The sequence below is a fragment of the Macaca thibetana genome, chromosome 3, assembly GCF_024542745.1.
Source record: "Macaca thibetana thibetana isolate TM-01 chromosome 3, ASM2454274v1, whole genome shotgun sequence".
Taxonomy (NCBI): Eukaryota; Metazoa; Chordata; class Mammalia; order Primates; family Cercopithecidae; genus Macaca; species Macaca thibetana.
Window position 1 is genome coordinate 35,055,602 of NC_065580.1, and position 20,676 is coordinate 35,076,277.

Sequence of the window (20,676 nt, forward strand, 5' to 3'; positions counted from 1 at the left end):
TTTTCACTTTCAAGTTCTTAAACACTCTATATCAAGTTTTATTTATCAAAATGTCAGCGTCTTGTGCAGAATGATAGTGTTGAAACAATTCTGGCAGCTTTGCAAGTGAAACGCATAATATGAGTTTCTGCACTCTAAACTGGAGTATTTACATAAGCTATTGATTCCTGGAATACAAATCCCTGAACTCATGGTTGAGAATTCATAAAATATAGCAGTGTTTGTCAAGTTCAAAGGAAATTATCATTTTCTAAGTATAGTTATTCAGACAGAACTTTCCAAAAATGATCTTTCAACAAGACCTGTTCTTTTCCGAGATTTAATTAGTTGAAAAAGCACCCTTTAAGATGGACATATTGTTCATTTCAGCTAACCCGTGCAATCACAAACTCACTACAGAAGAAATGATAAGAAACAAAATATTAACAATGAACATTGTGGTAGAGACTGTGGAGGATGAGGTATTGTAGAAAATTGGAGGAGATCCTTCTGTCTCCACGGGAGGCTTTAGAGAGGCATCTATACAGACACCATCAGCAATACATACATCAACAGCATCAGTGTCTTTTACATCAGCTTTCTCCTTACAACTCAAGTTGGTATAACAGCTGCAATAAAATTTTTCAGAAAATTCCTCCAGGTCTTCAACTGTTGGTTTTCCATGTACTGTGAACTTTCCACCTTTCTCCAGTCGAATATCAAAATTGTCTGGGTTGAGGTGAAGATAGTCACTTGAATTCCAGTCCTTCCTTATACACACTCCTTGCTCCTGGCAAAGCACTTGGCTACACATTTTGGCTGCTAGTGTGACGTTGATTATGTAAGGATTCAGTATAGTCTCCATGTAAGTGTCTAGGAGCAAGCAAGATTTCTGTAAAATTATAAGACAGAATATCAAAGGAAAAGTTAGTTGATATGTGAATTAATTTAGTGTACTAAGCAATTTTTTACAGAAGAATGCAAAACCAGAGGTAGCAAGAAGTAGAAGATAATTTCTTTTTTACCTTAACCAACAAGATTATTCCAATTGCTTTTTGTAAGACTTACAAGTTTCACATGCCACTTCATTCCACTGAATTACTGACTAATTGAGGCTTAATATTCCTTACCCTTGCTCTTCCTCCATAATTCATAACATTATCCGGGGATAGAATGCTACAGCTGTTACAGTAGGTTAGAGTATGGTCTCTAGGATCCATTTGCCCTGATTGGAGTCCCAGTTCCATTAGTGACTAGCTGTAGGAACTTGGGAATTTCTTAAGCTTTCTAAGTCTTAGTTTCCTATCTGGGTGACTTTGGGCAAGTTGATTAACTTGATTATGCTTCAGCTTTATCATCTGGAAAATAAGGATAATTATGATGCTTACCTCATAAAGTTGTTATGAAAATAGATTTTAAAAGAACAATACATATAAATGTGCTGAACACAGGGGCATACCATATTTTCAGTTGACCCTCAATAAATTACAAATAAATGTAAGAAACACTACATTTGTCAGACAATTTTTTTCCTGAGACAAATTCTCATTCTGTCGCCCAGGCTGGAGTACAGTGGTGCAGTCTTGGCTCACTACACCTTTGATCTCCTGGATGCAAGCAATCCTCCTGTCCTAGCCCCCTGAGTAGCTGGAACTATAGGCATATGCCACCAAATCTGTCTAATTTTGGTATTATTCTGTGGTAGAAGTGAGGTCTTACTGTGTTGCCCAGGCTGGTCTCGAACTCTTGGGCTCAAGCAATCTTCCCACCCCATCCTTCCACAGTGTTGGGATTACAGGCATGATCCACCATGCCTCGCCTGCCAGACAAGTTTAAATAGCATGGAAAAGGCTTATAATTTGGCTTATAAATTGCTGGCTCAAATACGTTAAACAGGTTCAATTGAGTATACTTTCTACTAAATGTTATGTATAGTCAAGTTATGGGTGAATAATGACAACTCTTTTACAGATTTGGCAGACTATGAGTGATGACTAACTAAAATGATTCATCTTGAGACTGGCATGTTCTAAACCCTGGACACTATCCTCTAAGAAATATTGAAGTTGATCACTTTTTTTCATATTCAACAGTTCCATTGAATGAGGTAGTTGTGCTAGTCCTTTTTCAGGCCAAAGGAAGTGGTGGTGGTAGATATGCAGGCATGTGAAGGAATCTCAGCAGCTTCCATCTGAATATATTTCTTTTCATCTTCCTTGAGATGATGTCATCTATTGTTGGCAGAATAACTGATTGCCAAAATTGTCTGCATCCTAATTCACTGGAACCTGTGACAATGTGAGCTTACATGGCAAAAGAGACTTTGCAGATGTGATTAAGGAATGGATCTTGAGAAGGGGAGATTATCCTGAATTATCAAGATGGACTCAATGTAACTACATGACTCTTTGAAAGTGGAGAAAGTTTTCAAGCTGAGTTAGAAAGATGAAGTGAAGGAAGGAGAAATTCAAAGTGTAAGAGAGATTCAATGCGCCTTGGCTGACTTTCAAGATAGAAGAGGGCCCTGAGCTAAGGAATGTACTGGCCTCTAAAAGCTGGAAATAGCCATTTGCCAATAGCCAGCCAGATAATGGGGATCTCATTGCTACAAGCACAAGGAAGTGAATCTGCCAACAACCCAAATGAGCAAGTATCTTCTCCTAGAAAGGAATTCAGCCCTGCTGTCATCTTGATTTTAGTCCATTGAAACTCATATTGGACTTCTGATCTAAGAACTATAAGATAACAAATTTCTTCTATTTTTTTAAACCACTAAGTTTGTTGTAATTTTTATGAAAGCAATAGAAAACTAATACACCATCCATCTTCTTAACAATCCAATAGTTTTGAATGGTGTTTAGAATGAAATTCAACTTCTTCTCTTGACTTGTGCACAATGTGACACGGTATAACCCTTTCCTCCTCTTGTACAACCTTCCCACATCCATTCTACCTTAGACATAGTAGCTATTTCACTAGCACGGCAGGTTCATTTCAAACTGCACTTACTGTTCCCACTGCTTGGAATGGTCTTTCCTCTAATTTTTACCACAATTGACTTCATCCTGTCATTCAGATGGCAGCTTCAAATTAGACAACGCCCTTCTCTGATACCTTCCTTGATAAGTTCTCCACATCTCTGTTTTAATTCTCTGTGTAGCACTTACCATATCAAAAATGTTTCTTACTTGTGTACTTTTTAAGTACTCATAAGTTCCAAGAGTACATAGACTTTCTCAATATTCTTCAACACTATGTTCCCAATACAAGGGAAATGAGAATTTATACCAAGTTCAAATAACATTGCAGCTGCTTTCTCAACTCCACAGAGACGAGGGTTATACAAAGAGGAGTAAAAGGGTGAGAATGACTTGAGAATCATTAACCTGCATACTTTGTAGTCTATGGAAATACATTAAAAGTGGCTCTCTAACAGGTAAGGCTTGGTTCTTATCATTTGTGTGTGTGTGTGTGTGTGTGTGTGTGTGTGTGTGTGTGTATATATATATATATATATATATATATATATATATGTATCTCCATGGTGTAAATCCTCCTGCCATGGCCAATTTCAAGCTACCTCCCAAACATTACTGAATGCAGATCTGGGAATCAAGTATACCACCATTACACATTATGGTAGCATGCCATGAAGTAGCACATTATTACATAGTATTTCCATTTATAAAGGTATGAAAGACGTAAATAATCTCAAGAGCATGGACCATGGTAAAATGAGGTAAAATAATTGATATATTGAAATGTGTCACCTGTTTTTAACATAGTTTTTATTGTAAGTTTTTATCATTTAATTTTTAATAATGGCAGTGATTAACAACTGGCTCACAAAATCCCTGAATATTTACCAATTAGGTCTCAGTTGGGACCAGTAGGGCTGACTCTGTCACACCACCAGATCTAATAAAATGGAATGAAAAGAAATGGCTCATTTGCATTTGTTTTCTGTCAATTCCAGTAACTGCAAGTAAACCTGCAATTACCAGTTTCTTAAGTTGTCAATGAATCAGAGAAAACATGACAAGCAATCCATGACTATTGATTGCAAATGACATAGAAAAAAGGGGAAGTAATGATAGATCTATTATTTAAAATAATCAGAAGTTGAGAAAGGTAGCAGAAATATATACAACAGAATCTATAGGGGACAATTTTGGGACAATGCCACTAAGAAGAAAATAATCATATAAAAGTTGAAGGATTGTCTCTGGTATGGATAATACTGAAGATGATTTGAGAGACATAGTAGTAGAATTTGAATCTAAGCTTAAAGGGCCACTAAAAAACAAGTGTGGTACTTAAATAGTATGTCATGTCATCCTATTCATTGAGGAATGCCTGATTCACTCCTCCTCAGAGTAAGAGTGGAGTTTTCAGTTTTTTAAAAAAAGAAAAGAAAATAGTATGGAGAATTTATAAATATGTATAAGTTTTTAAATAATAGGACATTTGAGAAGGGAGTTTATGGATTTGGGGAAACAACTAATAAAAATTAAGAATTTACTTAAGAAAATTATCATTTTACAATGATTTTCTGACACATAAAATACTTTACCAAGGGTCACATACCTTTTTCTGAACTTATATTTCCTGTTATTCCTTTATATTAGAGATCCAATTAGAGTAAGAGTTATACAAAACAGGCAAAAGAGTTATACAAAATAGGCAGATGGGCTCCGATTACCTTAAAAAATTCTCATAAATGTAACTGCTGTTAAGTATTTTTAAATAAAGACTATGTCTATTCTATCCAAACAATAAGAGATGAATACAATGCTTCTCAAAGGCTTTCTTAGACTACTAGAGTGTAGACTATTTGCTAAAATCCTAAGATAGGACCCTTGGGCCATGAGCTTCATCTGGCATTCCTCATGGCATGTTCATCATTGGTATTTCCACATCTACCAGAGAAGAAAAAATTCAGCTTCAACTCAGCAATGTCCATAGGACAGCTTTCCTCTTAGGTCAAGAAGGTTGATGAGGTGGGGGATAAAGATCTGATATACAGAATTAAACAAGAATGAAAATAAAGGAACAAGGACCTATCTTCTGATACAAAACACCATGCCAGAAAATTAAGATTGTAGTCTTGTTTTTGTTACTTAATAGTCATGTAGCCTAGAGAAAATCAATTATTCACTGAATTTCTATTTCCCCACTGGAAAACGGGTATACTATTTTCTGCCTTACAACCACCACACAAATGTATTTTGATTCAGCCAGTAATACTTCAGCACCTATTACTGCCTGCTAAGCATAGTACTACTTATTTTCTTATTTAATACCAAAACAATCCCCAAAAACATTAAACATAGAAATATTTTCACCTATTTTCTACCAATTCAACTTACCATACTTCGCGTTATACTGAGGCTTCCCCATATTACAATTCCAGAAGCCCCCAGAGCAACAGTTTCACCAAGCGTAGACACAAGTTCTTCCTGGAAAGTGTGACAGAAAGAGTTAGCAGATAAAAACGAAATGAAAGTGCTATACATAGGACAGTAACACCGAAGCTAAGCATGCTGACCCAATAATAATAATTTTAATATTTCCCCATTATTTCTATCTCTTACACAGCCATTGCCTTACTATAAAACAAATAAGATACTATTATTGTTTCAATCACTTCTATTGAAAAGACAGCAGGCCTAAGAAATAAAAAAAAAAAAGAAACTGAGTTCATACACTGTCTATACTACCTAATTCTCCCTGCCTACTAAGAGATAAAGACATTACATTAAAGATTAAGCATATTCTTATTTTGCATTCATAAAATAATGTAGAACTACTTGTGTACACATTCCTAATATTAAAAACTAGATTTCACTCCCTTCGAAAATAATATTAAATTTCAATAAACGTATTTTGTGAATTTCATTTCATAGCCCTCATACCTTGATTTACTTACTCGAGAAAGGAATTTCAAAACTTGATCAGTAAAAACTAGGCGGGCATAGACAAAAACCGGAAGTGGATTTTTTGCATCAGGTATTTTGGAAACCCTGATGGCTTCCCGAACTCGATTGCGCACATAGAGTGTAGCAACTACAACAGACTGCTGAGTGTTCAGATAAATGGATGGGTAAAGGGCAGTGCTTTCATTCCATAACCAGCTGAGATCATCATTTCTTTTTATTTCTACATCGAAGCAACTTCCATTGTAACCGGGTTTCCTATAGTGATGGTTGTAACAATCCGGAAAAAGATAATAACCCCACAAGTGATTTGGCCGAAGTGATCTTCCCAATTTTATAGTCTCTAGCATGAAATCCTTCCCTGCCTTTTCAAATTCTTGTTTAGCTTTGTCAGTGGCCTGTGGGAGACTAAGCTGTACATTTTGTTGCTGAACCAGTTCAATAGACCTATTCTTGTAAACATCTTTAGGTTTCCAGTTTCTTGCCCAAGTGGGTCTCCATTCTTCCCAGTCAATAACAGCCATTCCCAAATTGTCTACTGGCATATAAAAAAGAATGTCTTGCTTAGATTTGTCCAGATGGTCTTGCAAGGAAACCTTCTGGGGGATTCCTCCATGCACAGTTACTCCTGTGGTTAGGTCTATATATGGATAGTAGCCAAGTCTATCAACATAAAATATTGTAACACCTTGCCCGGTGACGTTTATTCGGGGGCTTCCCATTAAAGTGAAGAGGCTCATATCTAGTGGCTCATTAAATTTTCCAAGACAAAATTCACTTGGGGCATTCCAGGCCCAGAGGAAAGGCACATTTGGAATAATAGGGGGTGCTCTGAAATTCAGAGTTAAGCAACACGGAATCAGAAGGAAGGTGAAAACTATCTGTGATACTCCACTTGATTTAACAAAGCTTCTGAAAAAGATGTGCTTGAATTTTAGCACTCCCATTGTAAAGAGTAATGACTATGAAAACATTTATTTCTTCCTACACACGTTGGTTTACCCAATATTTGATGCAAAGTGTGAGCACAGATGAAAGGGAATGGAATGAATTCACTTTGGTGGATAAAGAGGTATAATGATTAAGTTACATTTAAATATTGTTATTCTTGTTTCATGTTTCAGGATTGTTTTGCAAGTTGCGTCACCTATAACTGAAAAAAGAAATACAGAATACATTGTTATGATGCATTTCATAATAAAGAATGTAAGCTTCACCAAGTTCTCAACTTTAAGTGCAGGGGGTTTAATTTCATCTTAGAAGATGGAGGACCCACTCCTGTGTTTGAATCTATGAAATTATTTCCTTTCATGTATGATACAAACTCTATACTAGTTAACATTTTTCTCATCTTTCCAAATCACTACTGGGCCTACAGAAAGGAGACTGTAGCTATTTTCCTTTTGCCTTTCTGGCTGTACAGAATGCTGTACCAAGCAATGCCTTAGCAAAAGCCCATTGGAGGAAAATAAATTCCAAGTTGATCCTCTCATTCTGTTTATTGCTTCCTGAAAGACCACTTGCTAGCTGTCTTCCATATACTGAAAACAACCTTTCATAGAATTCTGAAATTTCATCTTTCTCTTTCTTTCTTCTTTTTTCTCTTTTTTTTTAATCAAAGGGGAGCAAACTCACTTCTGCCAGAAGTAGTAAATCAACAGTTTGGCTGAATGTATTGAATCAACCAAAAACTTCTACCAAACAAGTTGAAAGGCTCCTTGGTACACTCCTCAATCACATCTTAAAATAATGTACTCTCATGTCTAAAGTTAATAAAACATTTTACTACTTTCCATTTTCTACTAAAAGGATTGGCTCTAGCCTAACTTAAGAAAAGCAATATATAGATTTTGGTCTTTTTATAGTGTTTGATAAGTAAGATTGTCTTGTCATTCTGATTGTGACAAAGCAAGGTGTTATAGCACATACTCTGGCTGTATTAAACCACAAAAGTGGTACAATAAAATGGTCTGGGCTCAAGAAATTAAACTATGTATATACTCAGCATTTAGGATTGGCAAAAATTACCTGCAAGAAGATATATTTAAATGTTCTGTGATTCTAGGAGGGAATTGGAAACTTTCTTTTAAATTAGATTAGTAGTATACTGCTTTATGAAAGTATAACAAGAATTATACTATTCTTCCCAGGAACATGTGTCCTTACCATAGCAAATTATCCGGTGATTTCCATTGCTGAAAAATATATGACTCTAAAGAGATCACCATATCAGAATAAAATAAAATTATAAAGACTATTATAGTCTCATGTTTTGAAGATAGTGAATTTTTCCCTTCATGTTTAGAACATACAAAGTACCTAAAGATTTTTGTAGCTTAAATACTCATAAATTTCTTTATTCAGGACCTAGATAATCTTCACCTAAAATAATATTAGGGGGAAAAACGAATTGCTTTTAAATACCAACTGTCAATACTAATGCCTGAATGGCAGGGACAGGGAAAAGAAAATGGAATAAAGGATTAACTTTCCCTGTATCTCAGAGAAGGAGTAAGCTAATCCTACTGAAATTAACATTTAAATCTATTTACACGTGTTCATTTTATGTAAGAAAAAGATGGGGGACCGGGCTCAATGGCTCATGCCTGTAATCCCAGCACTTTGGGAGGCCAAGGTGGGCGGATCACCTGAGGTCAAGAGTTTGAGACCAGCCTGATCAACATGGTGAAACCTCATCTCCACTAAAAATACAAAAATTAGGCAAGCGTGGTGGTAGGCTCCTGTAATCCCAGCTAGTCAGGAGGCTGAGGCAGGAGAACCACTTCAACCCAGGAGGCGGAGGTTGCAGTGAGCCGAGATAGCACCACTGCACTTCAGCCTTGGTGACAGAATGAGACTCTGTCTCAAAAAAAAAAAAAAAAAAAAAAAAAAAAAAAAGAAAAAAATAAATGAAAAACATGGGGCAGAATGAGCCTGTTGAGAATGTCTCTACCCATAGAAGTCTTCAAAAAAGAATGGACACTTCTATGCTTAAAATTTTAATCAGTGAAATATCTTTTCCTCAGCATAAATCTAAGGCAAAGCCTTGAAACAGAGAATTGGCACAAAATTGAGGATAAACCTAGAAGTTAGCATCAAGAATAACATCTTTTTGTTTAAAGTATCTAATAGAGAACTTTACCTGTTTACAGAGAAAACCTGACATTGGCCTAGACAAAGAATTTATGACTAAGACCCCAAAAGCAAATGCAACAAAAACAAAAATGGAACAAACTGGACTTTATTAAACTAAAAAGCATCTTCACAGCAAAGAGGATAATCAACAGACTAAACAGACAACTTACAGAATGGGACAAAATGTTTGCAAATTATGTCACTGACAAAGGATTAATACACAGAATCTACGAGGAACTCAAACAAAATTGAAGAAGAAAACAAACAACCCAATTAAAAAGTGGACAAAGGACATTAACAGACATTTTTCAAAAGAAGACATGCAAGAGGCCAATAAATGTATGAAAAATGCTCAACATCACTAACCACCAGACAAATGCAAGTCAAAACTGCAATGAGATACCATCTTACACCAGTCAGAATGGCTATTATTAAAAAGTCAAAAAAAAATGTTGTCATGGATGCAGAAAAAAGGACACACTTATACACTTTTGGTGCAAATGTAAATTAGTACAACCTCTATGGAAAACAGCATGGAGATTTCTCAAAGGTCTAAAAATAGAACTACCAATCATCCTAACAATGCTATTACTGGCTATCTACTCAAAGGAAAAGAAATCGTTATATAAAAAAGACAACTTCATTCAAATCTTCATTGTAGCACTATTCACAAGAGCAAAGTCATGGAATCAACCTAAGTGTTCCTCATTGGTGGATTGGAAAAAGAAAATGAGGTGTATATACACTATGGAATACTATTCAGCCATAAAAAAAATAAAATCATGTTCTTTGAAGCAACATGGATAGAGCTGGAAGTCATTATCCTAAGTGAAATAACTCAGACACAGAACTACATGTTCTCACTTTTAAGTGAGAGCTAAACAATGAGTACTCATGGACATAAAGATGGAAACAATAGACATTGGGGACTCTGAAAGGGAGCAGGTTGGGAGGGGGATGAGGATTGAAAAATTACCTGTTGGTTACATTGGTCACAATCTGTGTGATGGGTACACTAGAAGCCCAATCCTACCATTATGCAATATATTCATGTTACACACTTGAACATGTAACCCTTAATCTAAAATAAAATTAAATTTAAATATCTTTTAATGAAAAAGATACCATTAAAAAAATAAAAATAAATACATAGATACCCTAATAGAGAACCTCATCTTCCTGGAAAATCTTAACTAATTTAACCCCAGGTAATAATGCCTGACCTTATCTTTCCACTAGTATTCCTAAGCTCTATATTCAACTTATACCTATTAAAGTTGCATTTTTAAGTGTCTTCCTTGCTCATTGTGTAGATAATTGCTTCTTAAAGCACTTCTGCTAAGTCTTTGCTATCCCCCAAACCCAAACAATAGCACTTACCCAGAAGTCTGCTTTCAAAGTCCAGCCACCCAATGTCTCTTCAGTAGTATCAAGGCAAGAAGTTGGCTGGTCTCAATGTCTTCCTAGAGCACTGGCTAGTCATTAGCATCCCTTTGAAAAAAAATAAAAAAGATTATTTTCTCTCAAAATAGATTTAGAAACTTTAAATTCTGAATATATCTAAAATTCTACTTAAACTCTTATTCCTGTTGTAAAGGCATTTTATCACTGGAACACATGCTAGCTAAATCCTTTGAACTAGGAATCACTTGTCTAAGGATAAGTTCAAAATGATTTTGTAATAAAAATTATGTAGCTACGTGTAGTTATTCACACATGTAGTATTCACCACTATGTATTGTAGCATCTATGAAATGAGAAAAAATAAAAAGCAAGTTCAATACCCAATGATAAGAAATGATTTAATATGGTATTTCGGCTGGGCGCGGTGGCTCAAGCCTGTAATCCCAGCACTTTGGGAGGCCGAGACGGGCGGATCACGAGGTCAGGAGATCGAGACCATCCTGGCTAATATGGTGAAACCCCGTCTCTACTAAAAATACAAAAAACTAGCCGGGCGAGGTGGTGGGCGCCTGTAGTCCCAGCTACTCGGGAGGCTGAGGCAGGAGAATGGTGTAAACCCAGGAGGCGGAGCTTGCAGTGAGCTGAGATCCGGCCACTGCACTCCAGCCTGGGCGACAAAGCGAGACTCCGTCTCAAAAAAAAAAAAAAAAAAAAAAAATATGGTATTTCAACCTGAAAGAATGTATGCAGATATCAGAACTAGTTACAAAGATAATGATGCAACATGTAAATATGTTTGCCTAAAATACGAAGTGAAATAAAGTACAAAACTACACACTGTTGAAGTATGCAAAAACATGTATGTGCATGCTTAAGGAATTAAAACTATTCAAAAATGTGAAAGAATATTTGTATTTTCTGAGTGTCCATTATATATTTCTGATCTTCTAATTTTCTTTCATCCAACTATCATACTGTTTCTCAAATAAAAAGTGGAAATGAATAAAATTTTAATGTTAGAAAATAGTTTGCCAGAACAAATTTGAATCTCAGCTTCCCTTCAGTGAGGAAAGACAAATAACCATAAACCTCTCCACACATTATCTACCAGGATGCTTGTACAGGGGATTCTTGTTCTTGTAAGAGGAAGAGGAGTTGATGATTGCGAAATTTTTTTTCGAATAAATTTTACTGTGTATATTTAAGGTATACAACATGATGTTATGGGAAGATTAGGATTTTTGAGGTAAGGAGAGGGGAGTATCAGACAGGAAAAAAAAAAAAAAAGAGCCAAATTTCTTGGCTTAGTCCTCTGCTTTTCTTTTCCACAACAAACGCTTTATTTCCATGACAAATGCTTTCTCTCTAGAGAATCATAACGGATATAGAAGTCAGTCAAGACACTGCCTTCAGAATCTACCTTTTGGAATTCCCATTTCCTGTGAGTTTATGTATACAATATCTCAATGGAATTAAGAACTGAATTTAGACACAATCCTCTTACCATTAAAATTGTTATAGATTTTGAATATAAATTATGATCATAAATATTTTTAAAAATTTAGAAATATGGACAAATATTGAAAAAGGCAAGACTATAACTTTGGTGAAAGCAAACCGTAACATTACCAAAGGAGGAGGAGCAAAGAGAGTCCCAAATCTAAGTCATGCACAAGGCACCTCGTCAATTTCCATTTCTCTACAGACCTCACTCAAAACTACCAAACTTTGTTACAATACTGAAAATGGCCTCCAGCCTCGGGAAGCCTGAGGATACTGAGATAACTTTAGTGTTCTAAATTACTTCTGTACATACTGTGGGAATCATTCTTTAACATGAAAAATGAAAAGCAAATTTCCACATGAGTGGTAGGTCCCAAGCTGATTGCCCTCGTATCCTCATCGCATTTGGTAGGATGTGTGGCATTTCCAAGGTACATAGTTCATAAGTCCAACCCAAAGGCTGACTAATACATCCAGTTACAAGTAACAGTGACTCCAAGCTAAGAGTTTTAAAGAAACTTTTAAGAGACCAGCATAATATCCCCAAAAGCGTATTTTTTCTCCTAAAGTAAAAATATTTACAAGTATTTTCACGAATGAAAGGAGCTTTTGTGTAAGATTATTTTCTAGGAAACTTCTTAAACTATTGTATTTTATAAATAAATTGACCAGAAATAGATTATCATAAACTTGATTCAACAAGAGAAGTTAATCCCATTGTAGGTGGCATTTCCTCAACTCTTTTTTCTTTCCTCTTTATTATTGTTGTCATAATTATTCCTCTCCTTTGGTTCTTTCAGCCTCGTCTTAACTTTCTCAGTGTCACCTAGATATGTTTTGAACAAGCCAGAGATTCTTGAGGTTAAAGAAACTGCTTAAAATGTGGCACATTACAGAACTTTGTATCTTTTTTTTACAAAACCATACCTGCTTTTTGCTACAAAGCTGTGCAGTAGAAAGAACAAAAGGCAACTTACTTTTAAAGTAAAAACTGAAAAGTTTTCCTTTAAGATGTGATTAGGTCAGAAGTCACTCCAATCTATTAGCTCTGCAGTATTTAACCTGTTGGGTGAGAAAAAACAGCCCTTTGCCCAGTCAATTAAAGGAAGATTTAATCTTTTGAAATGTTACTGTGTAATGTGGTAGGGAAACCTGTCTGTGTGTGTGTGTTTGTGTGTGTGCATGTGTGTGTGTGGTGTTTTAATCTCAGCAAATTCAATCTTTGAGACACAATCTCAGTCTGTTGCCAAGGCTGGAGTGCAGTGGCACAATCTTAGCTCACTACAACCTCCAACTCCCAAGCTCAAGTGATCCTCCCACTTCAGCCTCCCAAGCAGTTGGGACTATAGGTGCACACCACCAAACCTGGCTAATTTTTAAAATTTTTTATAGAGATGGAGTTTTGTCATGACGTCCAGGCTGGTCTGGAACTCCTGGGCTCAAGTGATCTCACCACGTCGGCCTCCCAAAGTGCTGGGATTACAGGCTTGAGCCATGCACCTGGATTTATTGTTCAGCTTTGGTTAAATTAATAATATATTTCTATAGTGTAATACAAATGAAGCATACACTTCATGGAACTGTTTTCAAGAAAATACAGCATTGATTATAAAAGAAAAAGTAATTTCTCCTTTAAAAATTAATAAAATAAATTAAAATTAACATTTTCAAAATGATAAAGCAAGTTTGACATTTTTTTATGATAGAAAAATACTACTTTTAAGAGTTTTGAAAGGAAAATAAATCTCGGAACCGCAAAATCACTAAGCCAAGGGAAGTGTCAACATAGGCACCATGTCAGGCAAAACTGCTTCCCATTTTATTCCTAAATAAGCTAGCTACAAAGTTTAAAAAGCTACACACCCACCTCACAATTTGCCCACAAGAAAATGCCTCCTGGACAAAGGACAGACAGAATTCAGAGTCATCCCACTGAGGCTCACCTGAGACATGCATATCTGATTGCTTCCTCTACCTTATTGTTTATATAAAAATGCAGATTCACTGAACCAGACTAAATTTTGTATTCAGTGGAAGGCTGATCAAGGACTCAAAAGAATGCAACGTTTTGTCTCTTATCTACTTACAATCTGGAAACCCCCCACTTCAAGTTGTCCTGTCCTGCTGGACCAAACCCATGTACATCTTACACATATTGACTGATGTCTCATGTCACTTTAAAATGCATAAAAGCAAGCTGTACCCTAACCAACTTGGTGACATTTGTTAGGACCTCCTGAAGCTATGTCATAGGCACGTCCTTAACCTTTGCAAAATAGACTTTCTAAATGTAGTATGACATATCTCAGATACCTTTTGGTTTACAATTTGGTGATCAGTGGAAGGGACTCTACATGGAGGTGGCCCCTGACGTTTGACAAATCTCCAACTGGCTTGGTACCAGCTTGAACTTTTATGGCTCCAACCAACAGGACAATTTGCTGAGGCCTGGAATCTTCCCTCCCTCCAGAGAATCCCCAATCACCCAAAATTTGGTTGAGATCTAAACTTTATTTTGCTGTACAACTCTTTTTCTGAGTTTTACTTTCTTCCAGCAAGGAAGGCAAGTTTTTCTGCTTTCATGACAATGGAAGGCAGGTAACTCATCTCTGGAGTTTGAGCTCGCTTTCCAACAGGGAAGGCCAGTTTGAATTTTTTCCTGCTTCTAGGATGGTAGAGAGCTGTCTTCAGCCTGAGACCCACTCCTAGGTAAGTAGCTGAATTGGGATTTTGTCTTGGATAAGGTTATGATTAACAGTCAGCTGGTCTTAATTCTCCTTACCATTAGAGTGCTCAGTAATGATACTGTGGGGTTTTTTGTTGTTTGTTCTGGTCTTTCTCTCTGGTCTCAGAGTTGACCAACTCTACCTGACTTGGTCAAATCTGAATGAGAATTCCAAATTATGGGGAACAAGACCTGTCTGAATTGGCTAAAATTCCTCATAACTGCAAAAGAGAGGGGGGAAAAAAGTGCTTGGCTTCTGTGTTTGTTTCCTTTCTTAAAAAAAACAACTGTTCTTTCGTTTACTTTTCTTCACCCTATTCCTTCCTCTCCTTTCACTATCTTCAATACCAGGAAAAATCTAAAGAGGCTTCTACTGATTCAAACCCCTAAAAGAACTCAGAACATGGGCACCACTTGCCCTTTTTTGGGGTGTTCTGCTTTCTTCGTAGAGTTTCAAAAGTCATGGGCAGATTCTTCCTAGGTCCAAAGGTCTACTTTCCTGTATTTGCATTACCTGACCTCTTTGGCTTTGGAGGGTACAAAAGATTACCTTGTACTATGAAAGGATTTGACCTTGGCATGTGTAATGGTGGACAAAAGCTAACAAAGTTAAAGCTGGCTGAGGACAGTTACAGGAAGTGGTCTTCACTGATTTTTTTTTTTTCCTCCTAGGAAGTTGGTGTTTAGGATCCTAATTCTAATTCAGAGGTGCATTCTGAAGAATCTTTTTCATTACCTTTACTCCCAAAATTAATCTAAATTGGCTTGACTGTGCTTTTCCGTGAGAACCTGAACTGTCAGTCATTGATAAATGAGAGACTGAGTTTTCTCAGCTCTGAAGAGAAAGGGCATTTTGCTCTCTCAAGTTCCTAGCCAAAAAGCACCCTTGGGTACCAGCGGCCAAGTTGGAGTGAATAGGGGTTAACCCCCTGTGACATGTAGTGGCCTTATAGGGAACCACCAACAAAATTAGTTTAAAAAGGCTCATCCAGTAAGTGCATATGGAAGCAGACCACTTTACACTTCGAGCTCTCCCAGAGGTGCTAGACCTCTGGAGACAGAAACTGCAACAATAAGAGGGCAGAAACGACTCAGCAGTGGTACAATGTGGAGTCCCGCCCACAACCAGCACACTTGGACTCCCCCATGCCAAACCTTAGGTCACAGCTAAGTTCCTCCTTTTAAGAAAAAATGTGGGAAACAAATCATCTAAGAAAGGAAAGACAAGGAGGATGACCTCCTCTCAGGCACCCTGTTTGGTTTTATGATGTCTCTACTTGCAAGAGGTAGTATAAATGGAAGGGCATGCTAGGTTTTCTAATACTCAAGCTGGTTACACATTAGGACTGTTCTTGTGCACATTTTATACTTACAGGCAAATTATGTCAAGGAAAATTCAGAGCCCTAGGGTCAACCTGCAGCTATAAAGTTCCTAAATTCTCTATCTCTGTTTTTTTTTTCCTGCCTGCTTTGTCTGCTGTTACTTTCCTACTGAGATAAAATCCACTGTTCTCATACAAACATTTTTGTTATTGTTTTGCAAACCAATGGGTTTTGTATTAATATCTCATGGCTAGATTTCTGAAGTAAAAGCTGTAGGATCTTTGTGTGTGTGAGTGTGTATGTGTGTTTGTGTGTATGTACACATACTTTGTTACGTTTTTGGCCACAAGTTACCAAATTGGGTTTAAAGTTAAGGAGTACTTATAAATGAAAAAATAAGTCCAAATGCTTTTCAAGTTCACATGACTTAAGTAAAACCTTTCATAAGCTAGTTTTAAAATTATTAGTAAGTAATATTAGAAATGTCTTAAAAATTGTCAGTGTGTATTTTTGTTTGCATTTATTGGTCAAGAGATTTCATACTTATCCCTTATCCCTTTCATAAGGTGTCAACATTGGCATAAGGGTAATTAAATGATAAACTCAGCCCAAAATGGAATGATCTTTGCTTTTATGATTTTTTATAAATAAGATGTTAATATTGGTTTAATGAAAACAGCTAAATCTTGAATTACTTAGTAAAATAACCACATATTTAATCTTAAGGTTCTTACTTAGGTAAACTCCTGAAATTCACATGCTGTAAAATGATGACAGGGAAATAACCTTAAATGATTACTATCACAGTTTTCATAAATAACCCAGGTAAACTATTAAAATAAAATAATTGGGTAGATGTAATGGGATAAATACTTGTAGATAAATATCATAATTTAGAACCTAAAGTTATATTAAATTAAATAATAGATATTTTATTAAATGGGTATTTTCCAATTAAAAAGTATGTAGAGTAGGAAAACATTCTTTCTAAAAAAAAAAAAAAAGATGTGTTCTTGTTCAAAGATGAATACTTTTTGTCTAATTCAAAGCTATTTTAAAGATTATGTATAAAACAAGGTAAAACTAACCTGGAAATAAGAGAGATGTAAAGAAAGTTAAAGAAATAAAGTAGTATTTTTGGTAAGAAAGTTTAAAGAAAAATAATTTTATATGCAAAACAATCTTGTATGCTAAATTTTTGTCCTAGAATAAAATGACTGGTTGTTAAAGAAAGAGGGATGTTCAGGACAACCATGTTCAAGCATGTCATGAATGGTCTGTGTAAGTCATAATAAGAGGGTTTATGAAAAGAAAAAACTTTTATATGATCAAGTTGTCTATATTTAATATTTTTAAAACCCCACTTACAAGCTAAATAATTTATTAGAATAATGAGATTTTCTTAAGGTACTGCTTTACTCAATAAAATCACAAGACTTTATAATTTTTTGTATGCAAAGTTCAACTTTTACTGCGTCTCGGTGTTTTCAGGTCTCTCTCCCCTTTTAAATGGACTGAAATAATAATTCTGTCCTTCAATTCATTTTCAACTACTGTAAGTTTTTTCTTTGGGTCATAATTGTTTTGTCCTGATGCTAATAATGTTTTATCTTGAAGGTCTAAAGGAAATGTTTTCTTCCAACATAATATTCTGTGCTCTTGGCTTTAAACTGCTCAGGAAGCACCTCCTATGTCTAATTAATTCAAGTACCATTCTCATTAGATCTGACGTGAAAATTGTCTAAATGAACAGTAGTCACATTGCAGAAGGTCTTTTTTTTTGCCTTTTGGTAACTGGGCCTAACAAACAGATTTTACATTTTATCAAAAAAATTTCTCTGTCATTATTATTAAGTTTGGGTTTGCTTAGGAAAAAACTGAGATTAAATTTGTATTTAATTAAGGTTATTACATCCCTGTAACTTTCTGCATGTGCTTTTACAGTCCTTGTGTCATTGAGTACAGGGCTTTGACTTCTGATTCAAAAAAGGACCCCAAATCTTGCTAAATCTTAAACACTGACAGCAGTTAAAGCCTCATCTGGGTCATCTTCAGACCCAGTAGAAGATGCCAATCAAAATAAACTGTGTTCATGAGACACAGGGCCAGAAACTAAAACTATTCAATTCAAGTCCCAGGGACTACAGCAGAAGAGCTAGGCATGTGAGATCATAAGGGCTGATTTTGAGAGAAAATAAGTTCAGTTTCTCTATAAATTAACCATTAATGTTGAAGGCATGCTGAGGCAAGACCAGAATACGGACCCCTGTGTTAGAATAACAAGATTTTCTTTTTTTTTTTTTTTTTTGAGATGGAGTCTCACTCTGTCACCCAGACTGGAGTGCAGTGGTGTGATCTTGGCTCACTGCAAGCTCCGCCTCCTGGGTTCACACCATTCTCCTGCCTCAGCCTCCCGAGTAGCTGGGACTACAGGCATCTGCCACCACGCCCAGCTGATTTTTTGTATTTTTAGTAGAGATGGGGTTTCACCATGTTAGCCAGGATGGTCTTGATCTCCTGACCTCGTGATCCACCCGCCTTGGCTTCCCAAAGTGCTGGGATTACAGGTGTGAGCCACAGCACCTGGCCAACAAGGTTTTCTTGGAGCATTAACCCACTTCTTAATAAAAGATTATAAAGGTTACAAAAAGGCTTATGGAAATCATATCTTATGGTCAAGATAATTAAATTTTTATAGGCAGTTTATAAGATTTGAGAGACATATTTAATTGACTTCCTTCTGTCTTCATTAAGGCTTATTGTTTGGGAAATTAAGTCTCCTCTCTCGAAGACAAAGGTTTCTGCTTTTGTTTTTTTAATCTTTGAGTTATCATTTTGGCTAAATAAATGACTTACTTTATAATGACTGTGATCCTATTTTGTGATATCAAGTGTTCTAAACATTTTATATTTGAAAAACCTTCCAAAATCAAATTCTAATTTTGGTCCTCATAAATTTATTGATATGAGTTCCCTAAAGTTTATAAGAGATATTTGGTTTATTTGATATAATAAAATCATACAGGAAGCATTGTCAAATATGAAACAATGTTTAACCTTCTTTGAATTATATTTATATAAATGTGTTATTAGTGTGTGTTCTGGAGTTGTACAAAATTCCTGTGCTTCTAATACATCTAAGCATATGTTATCAGTAATAATTATGATTATTACGTGAAATTGTTGTATTTCACAGAAGTAACCAATTTTCTTGTAAATTGTGTATTTAACTATGACTGTTCTAAGACTTTTGTCATCCAGTTTTATTTTTATCTTTTTCAAAAGGTGGCATTATAACCAGCACAGGATTCTGACAGGTGCTCTTGAAGGCAGGTTTCTGATAACTTTGGAGATTGTGACACTAGAATAGAGGAAAAACTTCCAAGATTCCTAAGGAGAGTTGAAGTGTTCATGAGTATCAAGCAGAACAGGAGTTAACTGCATAGACAAAACCCCATGGAAGACTGAAATAAATCCTTTTATTACTTTTTGCTTAAAATGTTACTGATCCTTCATTTATCAGAAGTAAGAAAAATTTTTCTTTTGAAATACTTACAGCTTTTAGTAATTGAGTAAAGTATATGCCTATAAACAAAATTTGGAGCATATTTCTCTCTACGTGATTTCTCCACAATTTGGAAACCAGTTGCAAGTATGCTTAACTTATAGCAATATAGTTATTTGCATAAGTATAATAAGAATCTGTTTTCTTTTGTAACAGGACATAATTGTAGACACTAATTATTTTACCAAGGTTTTTTTACTGGAATTGAATTCTTTCAGATACAGACTCCTTTAAGGAATCAAAGTTGAATTAAAGAGCAATAAAAGTCCCTTCAGAAAGCTGGTCTTCTATCTTGTCTACGCAGTCCCTGTACAGGTTCCTGACCTATGACAAGTAAAGTCCCAGGAGCCCCAAGATTCTTTGGGACCTAGAGGTGAGGAATTCACTCCATTAATACAGGTATTTGCAGGCACAGGCTGGGCTTAAGGCATTAAAGTCAAATCTGAGATTCCCTATGGAATAAAGTTTCAGCAAAGCCAATTTTTTAAAAAAAGAAACAATTATTCTTGCCAATTTTATGCATATACTGTCAGGCCTTTATGGCCAAGTATAATAAGACTAAAACTTATTTTGCAGCTGAATTTTTCTTATGACTTGTCTTTAGTGAAAATAGGACTGGAGAAAGAAAAAATATGTTTCAAACTATCTCAGAGACCTTTGTTTTAAGCTACACTTTAGAAAAAAGGTCTCTCAGGCAGTAAATAAATAACTATAGTACACCTGTTGTTAGATTCTAGTCTTGCCAAATATTTTTTAATTTTTATTATTTGGACTGAACTTACAGTTTGGACTGAATTCTAAAATTTTTCCTGACTACTGGTCTACAAAATAATCTATTCTCTTTTTTCTTCTATTCCTTTTTTTCCCCATTTTTCCTGATTTGAAATCACTAAAAATTAAGCTGTGCTTTCTTAAAGTCCTGCAGACTGAAGCTAGACAAATTAAACTTTAGAAGAAAATGACAGGAACCTATTTACAAACATAAACCACTTTCATACCAGCCTACTGATTCACAAAGTTCAGAGTAATAATGCCTATATCAATTTTCCAGTATTGCTCACTTCTTTGTTTTTCTCCCTTCCTCTCCCTATATTCTTTCTGTAAAA

The 20,676-nt window shown here is 35.6% G+C and overlaps 1 protein-coding gene across 2 annotated transcripts in view; it reads right to left on the reverse strand.

The window, feature by feature from the left end:
* Window positions 1-305: 305 nt before the first annotated feature.
* The window catches only part of SPAM1 (sperm adhesion molecule 1), a 34,787-nt gene continuing 14,416 nt past the window's right edge, over window positions 306-20,676 (reverse strand). Inside the window, exons 2-6 of one of the 2 annotated variants that reach the window (XM_050785059.1) lie at window positions 12,935-13,019; window positions 10,431-10,541; window positions 5,909-7,068; window positions 5,349-5,438; window positions 306-871 (exon numbers count right to left, since the gene is read on the reverse strand). In XM_050785059.1, the coding sequence (XP_050641016.1) occupies window positions 383-871; window positions 5,349-5,438; window positions 5,909-6,862 (1,533 nt within the window). In that variant the 5' untranslated portion in view covers window positions 6,863-7,068; window positions 10,431-10,541; window positions 12,935-13,019 and the 3' untranslated portion in view covers window positions 306-382. The remainder of the gene's footprint in view (window positions 872-5,348; window positions 5,439-5,908; window positions 7,069-10,430; window positions 10,542-12,934; window positions 13,020-20,676) is intronic. The other variant, XM_050785060.1, reaches the window with a different exon arrangement.